General features: G+C 44.7%; 1 protein-coding gene across 6 annotated transcripts in view; it reads left to right on the forward strand.

Moving 5' to 3' along the window:
• LOC119178100 (very long-chain specific acyl-CoA dehydrogenase, mitochondrial-like) overlaps window positions 1-22,763 on the forward strand; it is a 236,796-nt gene that overhangs the window by 36,529 nt on the left and 177,504 nt on the right. For 4 of the 6 annotated variants that reach the window (XR_012894667.1, XR_012894668.1, XM_075891514.1 and 1 more), the window contains exons 3-4: window positions 3,433-3,505; window positions 20,163-20,227. Coding sequence is in view for 4 of the 6 variants with exons in the window: in XM_075891514.1 (XP_075747629.1) it covers window positions 3,433-3,505; window positions 20,163-20,227 (138 nt within the window). In the remaining 2 variants the exon portion in view is untranslated. Of the gene's footprint in view, window positions 1-3,432; window positions 3,506-12,118; window positions 12,221-20,162; window positions 20,228-22,763 lie in introns of those variants that run through there. The other 2 variants (XM_075891518.1, XM_075891525.1) reach the window with 2 other exon arrangements.

The following is a 22,763-nucleotide window of genomic DNA, read 5'->3' on the forward strand; positions in this document are numbered from 1 at the left end:
GCGGTCGGACAGCTGACTGGTTCAGCTGGTAGAGTGAACAGCGAGCGATCTTCGTTTTCGTTGCTGGGTGCATATGTGCATGGTTCAAAAGTCTGGCAATATGCATCAAACACTACAAACGATCCAACAGGCACTGGCGTTCATTTCGGTCATGCAACAAAAGATAAATAAATAAAAGTTTTTTTCCGTTGAAATATGTGGAAAAGAGAGCTTCCTGAAGTGTCCATGCACATCCGTCATGAGGGTTTTCAGTTTGTATATTTTTTTCAATAAAATCAGTTGATGTCTAGTGTATCCATTCTGTTTTTATCCTGTCCTGCATCGGCATCATTAAATTTTGTGCTATCGAAATGAATGCCAGCGATCACAACCAACTAGGCCACATTACCACCTTGAGTGCCTCAACAGGCGCTTGTTCAAGCATCTTCCCATTTGACTCGCATAGACTCTGCCATAGCTCAGTGGGACCTCTAAGACTATCTCCATTGTGCATCCTACAAACTTGGCACTTGCAGTTTGTACGCAGCTTCCATCACTTTTCCAACTGTGGTTATGTGGGACAACTTGCATGGTGCTGGAAAAAAAAGTATTCACACGAAATTTCTTTTGCCACTTTCACAATACCGCGTGAAATATTTAGACTTAGGGTGAAACTGTGGCTGGGTCTATGTGGGCCAAACGGGAAAATGCTTGATTAAACGCTTGTTGGAGCATTTGTGTGCTGCAAGTTCAGATAGTGGACAACGCTTCACAGTATACTGTAGGCCATGTGCTTATTGCAAGCCACTCTTTGAGCAAACAAAAGTCTTGGGGCATGCCAGAGAAAAAAGGCCTCGTAAAATATTATAAGTGTCTTCGATCTTGAGGTATGGCCTAGATAAATGGGTTAATGGACCCTCTGTTTATCCAAACAACAAAAAAAGAGCTTTAATTTTTAGGTTAGGGGAAGAATGGGTATTCAATACATTGTGAGGTACTGCGAGATCACTAACTCCGAGAGAAGACTTCGTGTGTAATATTTTCTTATCTGCAGACATTTTTTTGGCCAACTGGCTAGTAACAATGTTTTTTTTAATGCATATTTGAAGGATTCTGCTTTGTGTCCCTACTGTGAGCTTGTTGGCATAGAGTAAAAAAAAAAAAAGGTTGTGTGGGGGAAAGGGAAAGCTGCTGTTTTGGGGCTGAACTACTCATAGCGAGTACGGACTTTCTTAGGACGCCCCGTGACTTTCTGGACATGATCGGGCACAGCCAGGCTATGCATTGCAGAGTAAAGGTTGCGTGCAATGTCTTCGTCGGTGGGCGTGACTCATGTGCAGGGCAACCAGGTTGTGCATAAAAGACATGATGGTTTCTTTCTCGGTCTTTCCTTTTTCTTTTCTTCCTCTATCTTTTTCTTTCATTGCTCTTCTGTCTCTGCTATATTTTTGCTCTTTTTGGCTTTTTTTCTCCTTTTCGTGCTAAGCCTTGCTCTCTTCCCTCCTTCTCACCTATACTTTTTTTTCCAACCCCCTTGCGACATTGTACTGTTACTAGGCTATGCTATGCTCTGCCAGCATGCTTAGATAGCTGAAGGGTAGGATGTTCACCTTTGGTTTGAGGGTTTGTAGGTTTGGATCCCATCGTGGGAACATCTTTTTTTTAGCCCAGCAAGATTCACTGTGTTCTTTTTATATACCTTTCTACCTCTGTCCTTCTTTCGTTCTATGCTCCTTATCTCGCCCAGCAGGGTGATTACTAGTTTCGGTAAGATTTGCCCAAATTCTGGGGCATGCTCGTGATCACGATAGCTTTTTTGAAGCAGGGACATTCTTTTTGCTAGCTCTAACAGCTTTGCTTTTAAGAACTTGGACAGCTTCATTCTCAAGAGTAGATAAGGATAGCATAATGGGCATCGTTTGCATCACCTCTTCATTTGCTAGCCTGGCTTTGCTTCTTTGTGGGCACCTGAACTCTGTTGAGAGGGAAGGGACATCGGTGTGTATAACAATAGCCCTTTTATGATATAATAAATGTCCCATATTTGTAATTCATTAAGTGCCATTATTCATTGTTCTACAAAAAAACTAAGCACATAATTAAATATGCTAGGTAATATGCATATTTATGCAGCTCCATTCCGTGTTGATGTTGGTAATAATGATTATTTTGTGCCTAAGCACTGTATGACAGCTTGGCCACCCACGCGTTGCACGATTGATCTGGTGCGATTACTGCTGTGATTCTATACTTCTGCCACCCAATGTCATATGTCAACACAGCTCCTGTCACTGTATAACACCTGTGTAGCATTTTTCATAATAGAGTTACAAGCACTGGAATGGCTCTGTGGCAAAAAACCTGCCTATTACTCTGAAGGTTATAATTGAGTATAAGAATAGTGCAACATACAAAGACACTCTCGTACATCGCCTAAGACTTGGAACTGCTAACACAAAGCACTTCTACTTCTTACTTCTCATTCAGTGTGCAATACGTCAGTATGTTCATGTGGTCACGACGACGTGGATATCTATCACCTGTTGCTCGACTGTCCGAAACTCGACACACACCGACGGCGCCTCGAACAGGAAATCCAAACGCTAGATCCTAAGGAAACGTTTAGTTTGGATAAAATACTTGGTTCAAGACCATCTAAAATAAATCTCAGAGCAATGAAGGTGCTGCAACGTTTTCTCGAAGAAACAAAGATTTGTGACCACTACTGAGCAAACTATATTTAAAAGTGATCGTGGCGGCTATGTGTTCTGTCTACATGAGAACTTTTGTACCCACCTATGTAGGACTGTATCTGCATATATGCTATTTTGTTTTTTTCTACTCTTTATTTCTAACAATCAAGTAGAAAGTAGCCATCACCAAGTAACAGTGACAACAACTTCTTTGTTCATTTTCTATTTCATTAATAAAAAAAAACTGACGAAGATAACACACATGTTCCAATATTCAGTCATCTCCTACCAACTTGCCCAAGGTTCCATGCTTCACACTCTTCAAAAGCCTGGGTTCAGTTCAGGCTCAAACTCGTGATCATCATTTCTTGCATCTATTGCTGTCTGACTTTTTGCTCACAATCAAAGATGCAGACACCATAATTTCTGTAAAACCAGCTCGTTTATGCTACCATGTTACAACATGAACCGAAGTTGTGTTTGTTAGGCCGCATATTTATGAAATTGTGTTACCCGATAATGAAACAAGGTTAGTCATTGTGTTTTAGTGACCTTTAGGAAGTGTTTTTAGCTGAATGTTAAAGGCAACAGTAGGGTAAAATTTTATCAGTATGCAGGGCAAAGGATGGGTAATGCAATGCTTTTTTCCACATTACACATGCTCTGCACTGAATCATGCTTGCCACGCTGTGTGTGTCTTTTCCCGTGGTCAGTTATTGTAGATCTTGGCAGCACGATTAAGCCATGCTTCCTTTTCCAGGAGTCTAATTCATTCCTGGCAAATCTTTTCATGGGAGAGGCAAACTTGGCACAGATATTTCCCTTCCCAGAAGGTGAGAGAAATCCTCATTAATTTTTCACACCGCCTGAGGCGTGTTACGGTCAATGACCTTAGTGAAATATGCTAAGCTCTCACAAAGTATTATTCGTGTCATGCCTGTTGGTTTAAGCTTGAGTTTTGTCCACCTTGCAATGCAGAAGCTTTGTACATATTGCCACATTCCTTCCTTTAGTTTGGTTATCGCCCCATTACACTGTTAATAATTCTCAGCCAAACCACGTCTTCCGTGTTCGAGAAGCTTCAGTACTGTAGCCCCCCCACGGTGGTCTAGTGGCTAAGGTACTCGGCTGCTGACCTGCAGGTCGCGGGATCAAATCCCGGCTGTGGCGGCTGCATTTCCGACGGAGGCGGGAATGGAGTAGGCCCGTGTACTAAGATTTGGGTGCAGGTTAAAGAACCCGAGGTGGTCGAAATTTCCAGAGCCCTCCACTACGGCGTCTCTCATAATCATATGGTGGTTTTATTTATGGACGTTTTGTGGGACGTTAAACCCTACAAATCAATCAATCAATTAAAGCTTCAGTACTGTAGTAGATAATTGTGTTAAAATTATGCCCGCTTCACAAATACTACAGATTATTCTGAATAGCGCTAGAAAATTCAATGGCACGTATATGAATGCCGCTGCGCTTTGCCGCTTGTAAGTTGATCGCCGCCTGACGCTCTGTTTGCCGCTATTAGTGCCCGTGTGTTGCTGTAATTTGACCTTCACTTTATTGGCCATAAGTTAGGCCGAATAAACAGTTTCATCTGAACATCGAGTTGGCTTCCTTTAGACCCCTTGACAATATTTGCCATGGAAAGCAGGCTGAATAAACAGTTTCATCTGAACATCGAGTTGGCTTCCTTTAGACCCCGTGACAATATTTGCCATGGAAAGCAGATATGCTAAGCAGTTTTTAGTGTAACATAGCCCTGTATAATATACCGTATTTACTCGAAAATAGAGCGAGCACGAATATAGGTCGACCCCTACTTATAGTGTTCTACGAGAGAAAAAAAAAAATATTGGAATATAGATCGACCGATGCTTTTATTTTTTTTAAGCTTAGAAACAGACAAATTGAAACGTAGCACAGTTTTATATGCACAACTTAGCGCCCTAATCGCTGCCGGGGCCATCATCTTCTCAGATGTGCAAGATGATGTCGTCATCGGATTCTTTGCAAGCATCCGTGACTTCCCAAACGACGTCTTTGCTGCCACCCCTGCTGACTGCAGGGTCGCGAAAAGCACGAAGCCGACATTCGCACGCAAACAGACTGTTCCGCTGCTTTTGGTGACCCTGCAGAACTCGCACTGCATGGCAAAAATGTGCTCGAGTCCTCGGTAAATAGTATCACTTGGTACTTGAAGTCACCTGTGTAGCTCTGCCGATGTGACATCGTCGCAACCGCGCACAACCAAATGGAGATGGTGGTTAGAAGAAGGCGCCTGATTGCTGCAGCATGGTGTGGAGCACGACACAACGCCTAAAGCAAATGCGAACCGTCACCCCGTCACGCCGATTGTACAATGGACTTTCCCAGAAATTGACGCACGCCCCCTACGGCGGCCGCAAAGCATTATGGGAAGCCGGAACACCGGCGGAGTGTCGTCTGCTCGCGGAAGCGCTGCTTCACCTCGTTTCCCGCAGTACCTGGGCAAGCGAATGTATCCTTGCGGGAATATTGCGTGTAATAACCGTGCTTTAATCTGCACTCAAAGAAGAGGCACAACCCAGAGCAACATGGAGCCAGGAAACACTAGTATCCTTGATTTAATAATTAATGACCTGGGAACATGCTCACGAACCCACGAAAAGGCTCATTGAATTGAAAACTTTTCTCGGCTTTACGGCGAATTCTTTGTGCTTCTTTAATTATATTTCCACGTAGCGGAAGCTTTCCTCATTTGTTTTATTGTCAGTATGTTGATAGAGCTTCATTATTAGTACTTTATATTGGGGACTATCACTCGTGACATGCTTTCGCACGATACGCAGTGCAAGACCGTGCACTTCGCGAATGATAATCATTGTCGAAATTCCACTCTTATAAATGAGTTCGAGTCCCACTATTGCTGTGTATATATTGAAGGCTCTGCCTTCGCTCAGAAGGGTCAGTTAGCCAAAATTCGCAGTGCACGAGCCAGCAACCCAGGGAACGAGAACCGTCTTTAATGCATGACTCAAAATAATCACAAACAGCCTTCCGAACCGGCTCAACACGACACTGACGCACACAGGAATGCCAAAAACCCGGAACAAAGAATCCCCGCAGACTGGTGGTTAATGGGACATACGCAGTGAAACAACAGCAGGAAAGCCAGCACCTAGCATAACAGCAAGAAATAACACTCACATGCAACTCATCATAGAATACCGGCCATCGGCTCGCTTTATAGCCAACACCCCCAAAACCGGCAAGGCCTCGCCTCTTACTATCCATTCTCTACACACTAGTTACAAAAATAATGGCTAATAAAATTATAGCAACATTAGAGTTCAGTCAGCCAAAGGTCCAAGCAGGATTTCGTTCAGGCTACTCCACAATAGACCATAATCATGCTATCAGTTGGATGATAGAGAAATGCGTGGAATACAACCAGTCCCTATACATAGCCTTCAATGATTACGAGAAGGCGTTTGACTAAGTCGAAGCATCAGGGTGTCAACGAAACATATATTGTGGCAAAGCCTTTCGCCATCTCATTGTGTTTTCCTCAGAAAAGGTTTGCTGGTTCCTTTCGCGACCGTGCAACTCACTCACGGCAGCACCACTATTTTTGTAGTGAACTCATCCCCGTACAGCGTTACGTTGGTGCGAGGGGAATGTCTCGGCAGCGTGGAACCCATCGAAGACGAACAAGTCATGGATCAACCCGATGACATGCACTGCTCAAGTTCCAGTACACTTAGTGCTGTTTCAACATCTGCTTCATCATTCGATGATATATTCGGTCCCTCCATTCCCGACAACCTTACGCCAGGCCAGCGTTCCCAGCTTCTGGGCCTGTTGGAAGAATTCCGGTCTTCTTTTGATGTCGCCCAACCTTCTCTCGGCCGCACATCTACAGTTACGCATCGCATCGACACAGGCACACAGCCACCACTGCGGCAACATCTATATCGCGTATCTCCCACAGAAGGCCATGTAATCAACGAGCATATCGACGACATGCTTCGCCGTGATGTTATTGGACAGGAGACGCCCAGCCCTTGGGCGTCTCCTGTCGTTCTCGTCACGAAGAAGGACGGTTCTGTGTGGTTCTGTGTGGACTACCGATGCCTCAACAAGATCACTCATAAGGACGTGTACCCACTACCGCGGGTAGATGCGATTGACAGCCTGCAAGGAGCAGAATTCTTTTCATCCCTCGATTTGCGCTCAGGGTACTGGCAAGTACCTATGGCTGAGGACGCTCGACCGAAGACCGCTTTTGTCACCCACGACGGCTTGTACGAATTGAACGTCATGCCGTTCGGGCTGTGCAATGCGCCCGCCACCTTTGAGCGCATGATGGATACTCTTCTGCGTGATCTGAAATGGCACACGTGCCTGTGCTACCTCGATGACGTCGTCGTTTTCGCTCCGGACTTCTCGACGCATCTTCAACCCCTACAGCATGTTTTAACGCGTCTGAGTGACGCCAGTCTGCAACTGAACCTAAAGAAGTGCCGATTTGCAGCTCGGCAGCTGACAATACTCGGCTACGTCGTATCCAAGGACGGAATTCTCCCTGATCCAGCTAAGCTTCGGGCCGTGGCCGAGTTCCCCAAGCCGACATCCGTCAAGGAACTGCGCAGTTTCGTAGGGCTGTGTTCCTACTTTCGGCGCTTCATTCGAAACTTCGCGACCATCATATCGCCGCTGACGAAGCTCCTCGGAAGTAACGGGCCTTTCCATTCGTGGTCATCACAGTGTGACGACGCTTTCACAACGCTCCGTCGTTTGTTGACGTCGCCTCCCATACTCCGCCACTACAAGCCTACGGCCCCTACAGAGGTACACACGGATGCCAGTGGTGTCGGCCTTGGCGCTGTCCTTGCACAGCGCAAACCAGGGTTCCTGGAATATGTCGTGGCGTATGCAAGCCGTACGCTTACTAAGGCCGAGACTAATTACACCGTCACCGAGAAGGAATGTTTGGCAATCGTATGGGCCACTTCCACTAACATCGGCTGGTAACCGCTGGGCCATTGTCGCTGTGGACCACCTCCTGCGATACGCCAAAACGGCCGCTCTCCCCGCGGTCTCTAGCGAGCGATGTGGCCTCCTTTCTGCTCCACCAATTCATTTTGCAACACGGTTCACCTCAGGAACTGCTCAGTGACCGAGGCCGCGTCTTCCTGTCTGAAGTTGTTGAAGCCATTCTTAAAGAGTGCAACGTTGTTCGCTGCAAAACTGCTGCTTACCACCCGCAGACGAATGGCCTCACCGAACGCTTCAATCGTATGCTCGGCGACATGCTCTCCAAGTATGTCGCCCCCGATCACACAAATTGGGATTCCATTCTACCCTTCGTCACCTACGCATATAATACCGCCCCTCAGAGCACCACTGGCTTTTCACCTTTGTTTTTATTATATGGAAGGCACCCGTCGCACACCATCGACACGATACTTCCGTACAAGCCAGATCTGTCTGAGTGGGCGCCTATTTCTGCTACAGCCAAGCTTGCTGAAGAATGTCGAGAGCTTGCAAAGACCTTTACTGCGCACGATTAAGAGCGGCAAAAAAGCATTCGCGCTGACGCCAGCACTACTGCGCCCACGTTCCTTCCTGGAGCGCTCGTCTGGCTCTCGATCCCTACCACTGCAACTGGCCTATCTTCAGAACTATTGCCCAGATACGAAGGCCCCTACCGTGTCGTCAAATGCACTGCCCCTGTAAACTACTCGATTGAACCAATCGAACCATCTTCGGACATGCGCCGTAGAGGACGCGACATTGTTAACGTGGAGCGCCTCAAGGCCTACCATGACCCGCTCATTGTAACCACCTGTTAGGTTGCCAGGCGGCTCCCTTTTCGTACCCGGGGTAGTTGTGGCAAAGCCTTTGAACAGTGGGTCGTCCTCTCCAGTGCCTTCTAGTGGGTCGCCCTTTTCATAAGAGGAAGAGCAGCTCGTGCAGAGAGTCGGTCCCCGCATTGACTGTCGCTGTCGTGGATCATCAACTAGTGTCCGCCAATAAACGTCTTAAGAATATAAACATACTGAAAGAAATCTACAATCGATTCACAGCCACCATACTTCTTCATAAAAAAAGCGACAGAATCCCAATAAAGAAGGGTGTGAGGCAGAGGGACACGATCTCTCCATCGCTATTCACCACGTGTTTTCAAGAGGTTTTCAAGACTCTAGATTCGAAAAGGGGATCCTGGGAGTCGAGCCGATGCGGGTTTTTTAGACCTTTAACCAGTGTGACCATATGGTAATGCATTTTCTGACGAAACATTTCAACTTATGCAGCGTTATAAAACCGCACCAGAATACCGTTAATATGTCTTGCGATAGCTTAGGCTACCGCTTACATGTGGCAGAATTTTTCTATGTTTATTGGGAAGGTGCTAGGACAGCACGAAATAGTGGTTCTACATTTCGCCATGTCGGCATGCAACGTGCCTTCGGGTGAACAGATTCCTTTTGTTAATTTTTCAATAGTGTGGTGCACATGATTATAAAGATAACGTGCACTGTGCGATTGCCGATGAAAATTTGAAACTGAGTAAGCATCGTCTTCCTTGCAAACAATCGTGTTATTTTACGTGTTGCCATACAGTCACGCTACGCTTTTACGTTCATTATATTGATTTACACTCCTTATAGGGTCATCTTGCTGCACTCATGCGCAAGTTTACTGTATGCTAAGATTTATTATAAAGGATATGACTAGAATACTCCAAGAGAACGATAAAGCTGTGTTGACTGTCTGCATTTACTAGCTATCGGAGTTAGATGAACATGTCGCAGGGGATGATTTCGGGTATCTCGTGGGAAATTTAAGAATAATATAGAATAACTCTTGGAGTTTAACATAGCAAAACCACGGTATTATTATGAGGGGTGTCATAATAAAAGGCTCCAAAATTTTGGCCCCCTGGCATTCTATGTGCATCTAAATCGTAGACAGCCTTATAGGCAGCTTAGAGCAGGTGCTAAACATGTGCCTGCTGACAGCTGTCGCAATGGTGGATGTTATTGATGAAGATTAGGCAGATTATGAAGACCAAGGTGAGGCATCACCAATTCAATTATGTGTTCAGGTGTAAAAGTTGAAATATTGAAATGCAAAGTTACCTTCAAGTCTGCAGAAGAAAACAAAAGTGCCTTGCTCTATTGTAGTTACCTGATATAACTGTTTTGCGGGAGTACTGACCAGGTGGATGCAAACGTAGGCATCTACTGGATTGCAACAATAAAGAAAAGAAAACCTACTGAATTCAATTTATCGAAAAAAGTGGTGGTGAGGGTCATTCAATTTGTGAGACAGACATAAGTAACGTGTGGTGCTTATTCGCAGAACATGATCCAATGTCACTGAACTTGAATTCCAGAGGTAAATCCCTCAAAGCTAGTAGAAAAGGTGGAAAAACAAGGGAAAAGGCACTGGCTGTCAAGCAACGTCGATGCTTGTTGAAAGTGTATTTTGTGGTCCACATTTTGAATGAAAAAACAGTCTACTTCATGGAACTGTGCCTCACGGCAAAAGACGCAAGTGCAGTAGAGAAAACAGCAACAGCACGGTGACCACTTAGTACAGTGAATGCGAGTCAGCATATGCATTAAATGCTTCTTACAATATCACACTATGTGCCCAACAAATCCCTAAGTTTATGTTTTGCAATGTGTTAAGGTCTGTAATGTAATTTGCCAATTTGCTGTTTTTGCTGTAGCCTTAGAGCACCCAGCAGGATCATACAGTCATTGTCCATATCTTGTAAACTAAAAGCTCATTCATGATGAAATTTTCAGAGTGATTTATACAAATAGCATAAAGAATCACATTTGTTTTTATGATACTCATAATAAAACCAGTCCCTAATGATGCTGCTGTGAAATATTTTACTACTTTTATTATCAATAAAGCTACTAAATATATACCAAGAACTAGTGCCACTAGTAAACATCTTGTTTCCTGGTGGAACAGTGACTGTTGCAAGGCTTGGAGGAAACAAACTATAGCTTGGGGTCGTCTGCAAGATTCCTTCACTGCATAAAATGTCACTAATTTTAAACACATCAAATCGCAAGATTGGAGGACACATCGGAAGGCCAGAAGGGACAGCTGACAGAGGTTCATATCTGGTACGAACTCCTATGAAGATGAAACTAAGGTCTGGAAGAGCGTCAAGAAAATAAGCGGTCAACCAACATATTTGGTGCCATTAGTGCTGAAATATCTGTCCCAGCTAGGTGTACAAGGTAGAATGTTGAGTATAATATTTACCAGTTCAGTCGCACTTTTCGTGTCCCAGTGAAAAATGTGCTATCACGAACATTTGTTCACGAGACAGAAGTACGGCAATGCAGTGTCATCAGCTGCACACTTTTTTAGGTAAAATGAATTCACTGCATCTGCACATCCCAAGAAATATGTTTTATCGCACTTATGTGGATGATGTGCAGGTAGGATTTGGATTGTGCAAATTGGTGACATGTGAGTGACAGGTTCAGCTTGGTCTAAACAAGGTGGTAAAACGAGGTGCCGTAATCTTCAAAAAAGCACATGTGTCAAGTTCTCGAGAAAGAAAGGCTTGCATCCTGATCTTGACATAGACCTACAGGGTTAACGCCTATGTACAAAAACAGGACATAAATTTTAACATGAAAGTGTTTCATGCTGGGGTTCACCAATATTTCAGGGATGTATTTCCACCACGGAAATAACCTCTGAAAATATGCACGATCAGAAAACAAAGAAAAAGTTCCATCAATGGGAGTCAAATCCTTGGCCTCTAGGTTCACGACAACAGATACCGGGCACAGGGCCACAGTCACATACTTTGTACGCTTTATAAAAACAAACCTTTTAGATCTACCACTGCCCTCTCTCTGCATTCTTGGTAAAGAGGAGCAATGCATCATGACCGTGGCATCTGAGATTAGTTCCTTTAACACGTCCTTTCTAAGCATCCGTCGCATTCGGTACTAGCATAAGTGCAATTTTGTCACCGCCTTATTGCACAGCAAGGTGGCGACTTTCTCATGAGCATTGGCACCGCTCATATAGCAATCATCCATACGAAACATAGCTCTACAACCCCCAGAACGCACCTGTTTCGCCTGGATGTAGCTACGCATTACCCACTTGCACTCGCCCTACTGTCATGTATTACGGGTGGCTGCTGCGGGCGATGAACTGAGACAAGACTCTCTTAACAAAACACATTTAATGAACCCCCGTGGCAGTCTAACAATATATACAAAAAATGCACACCACAAATATAGTTAACACCAAATTGAACCTACAAATAAATACTTTCACTAACTAAACTGCCCTAAACATAGTCCGACATCTCTACCCTCCTGATTCCCTTCATGACTCAGGCCTATCTTACTTTTCACCGCTGATCTTGCCCCCCCCAATGTCCTGATTGGTCGTGTCCTTGACGGTGTTCTCAGCCTTTTGCTGACGTGGCGGATGTCTCGGTGGTTGGGCCGCTGGCGAGACCCAGTGCTGCACATGGCTCCTGGGGACTGTCTTCGGCGGCTGGTGCCAGGAATGTAGGTGGTATTTGTGCACGACTGCCGCATTTTAAGAAGCCTCCCTCGCAGTAGGTTGAGGTCTTCGTCATCGTCACAAGTTGCCGAGTCACTGCCCTGACGCTATCATCGCCAGTGCGCTTGCTGGCGATGCGGCCTTCTCCTTGCAAGTATAAGTTGACAATCACAGCTTGTCGCTGCCCGCGCACCAATCGACGCTGAGATAACGTGCCTCAGGCTTTCTGTACGGTGCATGCGCTTGTGCCATTTTGAATCTTGCCCGCCCCTCCTCGTCTTGTTTCCTCTTACGGGCTCATGCTCATGACACCAGTGAATAATTGGGGCCGACGAACGACGCACGTCGTGTTTCCCTGTGGTTGGGCAGTGCTGTTTAATAAATTCAGCATGTCCCGAGTTGCCGACCTTAGCCCAAGTTCGGCGTCTAATCAGTCACGCTCTTACTATGAACAACTACAGCTACCACAAGGATCTGCGACTTCAAAGATTTGTTTAATCATTAATGATGAACGTTAGTCGTCGGGATGTAGATGTATGACTAAACTTAAGCATGGATGCATCACCGTTAAGCAATGCTGTTGCTGTCAAACACCAATAGACATAGTGGGAGCTCTCTCACATCAATGTACACTAAACAAATTCTCTAAGGACATATTTTACTTTCGTGTTTTACCGATTCTTATGACAGAAGGATCAACCATGTTTTTTTAAGACTGAATATTAGACACAAAGCTAACATTTGTGTGACACATCAAATATCTTTAGAACACAAGTATGAAAACAATAAATGTCCTGAAAATCTTGTCATGTACATCATGGGGCAGTGACTGAAAATGTCTCCTAAACCTCTACAGAAGCCTCATAAACACGCGTAGACTATGGAGCCATAGTCTGCCACGCTTAGTGAATTCACGAGTCTGTATCCTGTTCGTAATGTGGGCATTCCCCTCTTTACAGGTGCCTTTCGAACGAGCCCCGCAGAAAGATCATACGTTGAGTTGAATGAGAGGTCACTCCACCTTCAGAGGTCTTATATGTACTTTTTGTATTATTTGAAAATAAACACAGATAAGGAACACCCCACACACACCGCAATTAATGTTTTGTCTTGTTCTGCCCTTTTCGACAACCGTCCATTGGTGAGACGACCCTTTTCACTTTGCACGAGGGGTCTAGCTGGAGAAACAGGTGCGTCACTACTAGAACACTGTTTCATGGCTTGTGCAGCATATTCGCCACTGTGGTAGTGGCAGGCTAAAGACTGCGATGTGTCTTTCATGGAAGTTACTGAGCATGTGCCGGCTGCACATACTCAAGCCTCATCCTACATGAGGTTTGAGTGTATCCTATTCTCGCAAGTTGCATCTTACATGAAACTAAGTTTGTAAACTTCCAAACTTTGTCATAAACGTTTGTTTCTAACACTATATCTACCACGACTACTTATCATTTACTTCGTTATAACTGATATTTCGTTATATTTGGGTTTGTTATGTTAAGATTTGAGTGTATCCACACTCACTTACTGGAACTCCAACACAAGTACACTTGCCCAGAACTCCTTACAGATGCTTCAAACTCCTACACATTGGTGTGTTCTATGCAGCTTTTGGCCCATCCTTTTCGGGTTCCGGTATTGCACACAATTTCCTAAATATACACTAGCGAAAACTCTGGCCCTAGTGTCTATGAGAGCTTCAACGCATGGCGTTTCAGCGAGCATGAGGATGATGGGTAATACAAAGATTTGTGTAATCTTCGTACTTCTGACTCCATGTGTATTCGTGTGGCTTGAAGCTGTTCTGTCCCAAAACAAAAATCAGCGAATATTAAGTGGTCACGCTTCACCGCCTTAAACATTTAGGCTTAACATTTCAAATCAGAACTTAACATTTCAAATCAGGTCACGAACTTCAAAAGGGTTCGTTCTTTCCTTCAAAACAAAACCAAAACACAGCAATTAACGAAGCCACAAGTGGGATTCACTACCCGCAAGTACGAAGACTAGGTAAATCCTTGTGCTACCCATCATTCCCATGGTTGCTGAACGACCACAGTGGCAGAGTCCCCCCTAGTTAATTTTAGTGAACTCGATGTTAACAAGCATCTTTATACCGCAGAAGCACATCTGATACCCGTGTCTGTCAAGCATATCAAGGCATTACAACTACAACGTGTGGGTATATACAAAGATTCACTGAGCATCGCGAAAGTTCTGAAAAATCATGAAGAAACATAAAAATTTCATCCTTGTGTTGGTTTACTCTCTTTTATGCACCTTGTATGCTCTCAAACAATATGTTATAGTGTACTGGGTGCCAGGATACTGCGAGATCAGTGGAAACATGTTGGCGGAGTAACTAACTGCTTTCACCCAAAACAGTGCTGTTGCCAATACATCCATAGTGGTTCCTGCACTTGACCTGAAGCCTTTCCTTCGACGGGAGCTCAGGGCGTGTTGGCAGCACCTATTGAATAGGCAAACGCAAAAAACAAATGACATGTTATCAAACCGAATCTTGAAAATTGGCGGCCATGAGTATCCATATCATGCTACACACAACTAACACTTACCAGGCTACAAATAACACACACATGGCACACATGTATAATTGCTGTCTGGCACCCATCTGTGAGAGGTTTGGAGAACCACTCACGATTCTCCGCATACTCGTTCAGTTCAAAAATGAAATTTTCGTTACCCAACTGACATCAGCTTCCACTACATCCTGTCACGTTCAATGGTAGGGATGTGCTTTTTATCATCGCTCATGTTTTTAACAGATGTATACATAGTTTTTACACCATATTCTGAGGTGATCCGTAGCACGACTCTTGTACAGAGGTCGCAGCTGTGATGGCCCCATTAAAGGAGCACTGTTGTGAGGAGGCCCCAACGGTCTCTTGGGTAGCGAGTCGCGAGGGCCAACGTTGGGCAGCATTTCATCCAGGCAGTGGCAAGGCAAAAGGCAGCCAGAAGGAAACGATACGATTGTATTATAATGTATGTAAAAAACGTGGGCGAAGAAGCAGCCGACGTCAGATGCGCTGTGCATGTGTTTATTGGCGCCAAGACGCTCACGGAGGAGGGTGCACCACTGCCATTGAGACGCGTTCAGCGTCTCTGATGGACGCATATAGTGTCTCATGGAAGAAGGCCAGCCAGGAAGTGGGGGAGCACTGCACATAGCATAGCGGGTTCATAAGAGCACCTGCTTCACGGCCTTAGGGCTCAAGGGTATGCATGGACAAGGTATTCGTGCCAATCCCATATCTCCGCACTCTAGTTTCACTTCCTCGAAAACATGCCTTTTATTTTTGCTGTTGACATTTCTTGTCACTGCCATGATTTTAATTCTTTTGTTTTAATCTGCCCCATGGCACGAAATTTGAAGCCCCTTTACAGCCACGTAACAGTGTGATAGTTCATTCATATCCTGTACATATCACCACAAATAATATCATCTCATCATTGTTCATGGCTCTCTTTGGCCAAGCATGGCCCTTATGCCATGAAAATTTATATATGATCATCATCACCATCCCCCGGCATAACTATAGTCCAGCACATTTTTTTAAGCACTCTTGAAGGTGTTGCACGAAAGCATCCGAAATTATTTTTTGACCAAGTCTCCTTTCTCCGTGGTTGCAAACAAACTTCCTCTTCTAAGATTAACTTCAGATGTGGGGTCATGCAAGCATAGAAAACACAGTGTGGATGGCGGTTCACACACAGTCAAATCACTGTCTTGGGCATTCTTTTTCTGACCAGTGGCTATTTCTAAAGCCCGTGCACTTAGCAATACGTGCAGATGTAAACTTCATGAGGCGAGGTGCACACAACCCATTTTGTCCCCAAAGAGTAGAACTTCCTGTGCCAGATATGTGTCATGGGGAGCTGCTTCAAATGGACGAAATGCTCTCTAAAGGGACCTGGTCATCAGCCATTTTGAAATGTTGTTTTCTTGTCCTTTAGGACTATATAATGACATTTTTAAAAATTTGTTTAGGCTTTGTTGGGTGCAGTTGAGGTCATCTTTCGTATATCATTTCATTTCTGCCTGTATGTCTTTTGGGTTCAGCTCCGACTTGGTGTATAGGTCTGGACTTGACCACACCCCACTGGTGTGTGTATTTTTTTATTTTTGAATGAGCTATCAAATTGTGGATGGAACCATTTCTTGAATCTGTTGACGAGAAAAGTTTAGAGGGAGCAATGTCGGGTATGATTCATAGGTATCAAGCACGTCGTTTAGGTTGTGGAGCCACTTGCAACACGTGTTGCAGTTTTCACTGAAAGACTAGGTTCTTCTGTAGTGCCGTATGCTGCTGTAAGGTTAGTCCTGTAGGCAGCACCCTTGATCTCTGCTTTCTTACGCTTGGCGTACAATGCTCGGCGAAGTGCATTCACTTTTGTCAGAATTTCAGAGGTGTCACGTCACTTGTGTTAATAATATATGTTTAGCTCTTCAACAGCAGTTTATCACTAACACAATTTTCATCAAGACCAAGTGCATCCAGAGACTCTATGGTCATCTGTTTGAAGCGGTTGAAACATTTCTGTAACAAAATGTCAGTTTCTTTAATGGAAGAGCTTTTTTCTGGCATGCACTTCCTTAGTAAAGCGGCAAATGTCAGTTTCTTTGATGGAAGAGCTTTTTTCTGGCATGCACTTCCTTAGTAAAGCGGCAGTCAAATCTTTCACACTTTAAAAGTTCCGCTTCTAGGCAGTCTTCTTGTTATGCTTCTTTAAGTAGTCAGGACAAAATGCTCTAAGCTCCGAGCTCCACAAAATGGCCATCAATATCGGGGCAGTGTATTACGCACACATGTACACACATTCATTGGCCAGTGGAGGACTGCCAGGTTGTCGATGACGAATGCAAGTTAAAGCAAACATTTTCTTATTACTTCTTACTTTCTAACACTGTTTGTATTATTACATTACCGACGTTTCGTGGGAGGCAGTAAATATTCACCGGAGGATCCTCTCTAGCCACTGCCTTCATGAGGTGTTCACAGGCTCGCATGCGCAGAAAATTTTAAGTGCAATTCCTGCAAAGTGTGTGGCTCAGCATCATGGTTTGCTCAGGTGCTGGGACCCATGTGGAAGTTCTTATGATTTGTGTAAAAAAAAGTGTAATAAATTGCTGTTCAAAATCAACTCTTCCTGTCTTTTTTGTCAATCTGTCAATCAAAAGAATACATTCACAGCCTGAAAACAATTATAATGGCAATCATTGCTCCTTGTTCACTCAGTTTACATCAGTTAGGTCACTTAAGTGCTTCATAAATCCGACCTCACAAAAATAATGCAGCATGTTATTACAGATTAAATAAGCTTGTCTTTAATTCTGAAAAGGTAAAAAAAATCGAGGAAGATGCTTTCCTTAAATGATTTTTAAATATTGCAGTTTTTGTGACATATCCTCTGACATTTCTGGTTAATATTCAAAGTCACTCTCAGGGATATTTCTCAGCACATTTTTGGACATACGAGGTGTGTTAGAAAGTATCCGACCTTTGTTGGAAGAAAAAAAAAATGGCATAATTCGGGCGTTGAAAACCTAATTCCTCTCAAAGTAGTCCCCTTGGGACTCTACACACTTCTCTCAGTGGTGCTGCCATTGTTGGAAGCATTGTGAGAAAGCCTCTTTCTCAACGTAGTTTAGCTCAGCTGCATTGCAGCCGTAATGTCCTCCTTTGTCTGAAATTGCTCTCTTATCAATGTTCTCTAGAATTCGGGAAACAGCCAGAAGTTGCAGGGGGCCATATCGGGAGAGTAAGGAGTGTATTGAACTGCAGGAGACTTTTTGCCAAAAAAGTCAGAAAAAAGTGTGAAGAATGTGCAGGAGCATCGTCGTGATGTCTGTGCCAGTTTCCTGTTGACCACAACTCAGGTCTGTTGCGCTATACAGCATCACCAAACTGCGGTAGTCAAAGAAAACACTCAGCATCACTTGGACGTTGCTGTGCACTTGGCTTGCCTTCTTTGTTCTTGGTGACGTGGAATGCTTTCACTGGGGTGACTGGGATTTGGTTTCTGGGTCGCACCCGTAAACCCAAGACTCGTCACCAATGATAATGGTGTTCATGAGGTTAGGGTCACTGCTTGTGAAATGCAGCATGTCCTGTGAGACTTCAACACGAAGTTGCTTTTGCTCTATTGTGAGTAGTTTGGGCACGACTTTCATTGCAACTCTATTGGTGGCCAAATCCTTGGTCATAGAGGAATGTGCAGACAAAACTCTGATGCCCACCTCTTCCGCTATTCCCCTGGTAGTCACACGACGGTCCTACATCACTGCAGCGTTCATTTCAGCAATGATCTGGTCAATCGGCATGTTGATGGCCGACCGGAGCGCAACTCGCTTTTCACCGATGTGTGGCTGTCTTTGAACCGCTTGTACCACTCCTTAATCTGTGTGTGGCTTATAGCGTCTGTGGGGTCACGATGTGGCGAGAGCTCCACGCTCTTGGAGTGAACGGACACCATAGACATGGTAGGAACAAAGCAAACAATGCACACTTAACTAGCTTTACAACGACGATATAGTCAGCCGAGTTATTGTACATCAATTGTAATCAACACACTAAACAACTTTACACAGTTATTATGCAATACTCAGCAGCATAACGAACACAAAGCAGCAACGCCAATGCTTGACTCACCACAAGGGCCCCCTGCAGGTGTCCTGCGGTGCCTTGCACCAGGGACTCACGCGAGAGACAACTGCTCGCGCCTACTGCTACGCCCCAAAGAGACTCGCTCAACTCTCTCGTGCTGCCGTCCCGCCGCGGTGGTCTAGTGGCTAAGGTACTCGGCTGCTGACCCGCAGGTCGCGGGATGGAATCCCGGCTGCGGCGGCTGCATTTCTGATGGAGTGGAAATGTTGCAGGCCCGTGTGCTCAGATTTGGGTGCACGTTAAAGAACCTTAGGTAGTCGAAATTTCCGGAGCCCTCCACTATGGGGTCTCTCATAATCATATGGTGGTTTTGGGACGTTAAACCCCACATATCAATCAATCTCGTGCTGCCACTATGGCTTGCTGCCAGGGGTCACCGCTGGTGCTACCAATCTAACCCTGATGATGATAGCATGGACCAACGCTCACGAACACGCCACCTACCGCTCATAATTGTGACTGCGAAATACGGCTTCTGCGCAAGACTTATGTGCCACGTGGCGCAAACAACTTGACAGGAAGTTTTAGCACCCTCACACGTCATCGAAAGCCGTCTTGATCTTTTCAACGTTTTTCCACTTGGCTGTCACCAAGTTTCTGGCAAAATTTCATGCAGTAGGGCTGCTCTAGTCACTCCGTCATTTTCCTTACAAGGAAAAACCGATGAGAACACTGTGCACTATCTCACTCAAACTCTGCATCCCAGCGACTCACGGTATTGGCAGGGGGGAAAAAATTCACACATGCGCACGAAGGTTGAAGGTCAGCTCAGGTAAGTGCGCTTGTTCCAAATTCGTCAGGTGCTTGAAAAAAAGATAAGGTCGGATACTTTTTGATAGACCTTGCAAAATGTTGATGTAAAATGTTGAAAAAAAAATAAATGTTGAAAAAAAATAGTTTGGGTAGCCTGGTGTTTATACACACGAGCGTTGTTGAACTTTGTACAGATTCCCCAGTTTTTTTTTATTGGAAGAACAGCATCAAAGGAGCGAAGTAATAGTGTTTTGTTGACACAAACTATCAAAAGCATGTGGAGAAAATTTTTTTACTTACAGCTACTAAAGTTTCTTTGTAGCATCTCATCGACATCTCATTTTTATTCCCTTTGAAAGAGGTTGCTGCAAGTGAAGATTTGCGATTTTTTTTAAAGAAAGCAAAATTTTTTTTCACAAGACAAAAACTGGTTTCGAGGCCTGCTGCACTGCAAATAAGGCTGAGAAAAAAAAAAGAGTGTGCTTATTATTGACTTTGTATGCAGTTCTGACAGCTGACCAAACAGAGACGCTGGGGATGCTATTGGACCCCCTCAACAAGTTCCTTATGGTGAGTGGGCCACACCTTCTGGCAGAGTGTATTGTTCACCTGTTGGAAGTTTGATTAGCATGAAGAATGCAACCAAGTGATCCATAATGAGGCCATCTTTAGTTGGTCGACTCGCTTGAGAGTGTACTTGCTCTGGCTTACCCATGAGTAAATGTTCGAACAAGTTTAGATCAAGTCAATGATGTGCTAGTTTTTTTTACATTTTGTAGTCGCAAGCATTGACTCGCTGCCAGACTTTTGAAAAAATACAGGTTAGTTCTACCTTGGCTGCATCAAGCACGCCTCTATGGTACACTTTGTTGGCAGAGTACACATCAAGATATATATGTTTTGAATGCAAGATTTTCACAACTGTGAAATCATCCTGCCTGAGCGCTTGTAAGGTTTGTAAGATTGTATGAAATCATCCTGCCGCCATTGTGGTGCTATATATGCTGTAATGACAGAGTTGCAAGGGCTTTGTAGGAATTGTTCTACCTGCAAGAAGTGTGAAGCAATGAGAACAAACAGGCACCAATTGGAATGTCTCACGAAGAAAGGCTAGAGAGCAGCTCATGTGACAGCTCATCCTTTGGAGGCTCACCCTGCTCGGTTGACATGCAGATTGTGGTTTGAAGGGGGTCCGTCCTATATACGGCTGACGCAGCAGCCTTTCTAATGTTTCAGCCGCACACAGTCGTACCGTGCACAATTAACGTCCCCTTTCTGTAGTGCGAGTCATCGCAGCTACACGTGTTTGGGCGAATAAGGCAACAGGCTAGGTCAACAAAACAATACTTTATTGCTACGGTAGCAATAACGTCTAAAATACGCGTAGAGGGACTTCATCTCTAGGCAGATAACGAAGAGTAGACGCTTACGCTTCGGTCGTTGTCGTCCTTGTCTCACAGAAAGTCCCGGGAGTCGAATTTTCTGCTTGGTCGCTGGCATTAGAGAAAGCGCCCCACCATCGGCAGGCTCGTTTTCTCCACTCTCCCGGTTTCTCTTTCTCTGACAAGAGTTCGCTCCTTCGCTGAGGGAGGGGAAAGCCATTCCGCAGTTCGGGAAAGGGGAATCTCGTGCGCCGGTCGCGGGGTGTTTTATCTCTTCGCAAGGACTTTATTGACTTGTGTCTCGAAGGGACAGACCTGTCTTCTTACCTAGGCTGTCGCTCTGCCGTAGAAAGGACAGGATGGCGTGGCGCTCGTGCTCCCCCACAGGTTTCCATGCAAACTTTGCGATGGCAGCACAACAGATACAGAGGTATGAGTGATTCGCTGAACACCCCTCAAAACATGAGTGCGCGAGCACCTTCTACCACACCTTGTTGGTTGAAGTACTGAGCTGAAGTCCTACTTTGGCAAAAGGTGATTACGGTGACACCCTTTTAATTGTGACCCTCGGCCTTTTGCAACATCTTGCGGGTGACGGGGAACAAGCCTCTGCAACATTGAAGCACTTCAGAGGTATGCGTACCACCTAGAAATAGTATATAGTATGAATAGCCATTAGTATATGCATGTGTGACAAGTGGTTTAATGCATTGCACTGTGGAGCGAGGGGTCATATCTTCGAATTTTCAGTTGGACGCTTTAAAAAATTGTTTTAGATCATTTTGCTTGCTGGTTTTTATATACACATGTTCACATGCACACACATAGACAACACACACAGTTGAATCCCTTTGTAAGAGACACTGATGTAAGAGAGGAATGGGTATAAAAAACAACAGTGTGCCTGCATAAAAATAGGGGTTGATCTTGAGAGTAGAACATGATATCCTGCTTATAAAACACAATACTTGTAAGCAGGACGTAACTTCAGTTACTTACTGCAACTGACTACCCCAATCTTCCATGAGTCTGTCCTCACTGTTTCAGAGGTAAAGCTGTTATGAGGTCACGACAACTACCGTTTTTGGTGTTGTAGTTTTCATCTGCCACTGTCACCAGTGTCTGTAACTCTATTGTGCTAAAAGAAGAAAAAAAGAAATGAGAAAAAAATATATAGAATATGATTTGAACCTTGACACTTTGCGTGGCAACTGGTTTTTCAACAGTCACGAGCCATGACGCTGCTTGAAACTTCTTCGTAAAAATACCCTATGTAGGCTTCATGTTGGGCAAATAATTGCATAAACATGTGTTATATAGTGTGGGAAAAAACAAGGTAAAAGAACCCCAAGCCTGTGCTCAAAGCGCAGCACTCTGACAGTAGAAGCTGGAAGAGGGGCAATTGAAAATCCCGGTTGTAAACTGTGGGGGAAGCATGTGCGCCCAGCCACCCTTTCCCTTTTACGGCCGCGCAACAGCCTAGTCGTGAGGGCATGTCTGTCCCTTTAGGTATGCCCGAACCAGTGTAGCTGCAATGAGACAAGCTACGGATGGGGTATGTTAATCATGCACGATACGACAATGTGCGGCTGGAACATTAGCTAGGCTTCTGCGTCAGCCGTACATAGGACGGACCCCCTACAAGACTCTTTTGAGGCAACTATTATAAGTATGCTCGCATGGTATCGCTACGCCATAAATTGCTGTTGCGGCTGATGACAATG

The sequence above is a fragment of the Rhipicephalus microplus genome, chromosome 1 (genome assembly GCF_043290135.1).
Source record: "Rhipicephalus microplus isolate Deutch F79 chromosome 1, USDA_Rmic, whole genome shotgun sequence".
Classification (NCBI taxonomy): Eukaryota; Metazoa; Arthropoda; class Arachnida; order Ixodida; family Ixodidae; genus Rhipicephalus; species Rhipicephalus microplus.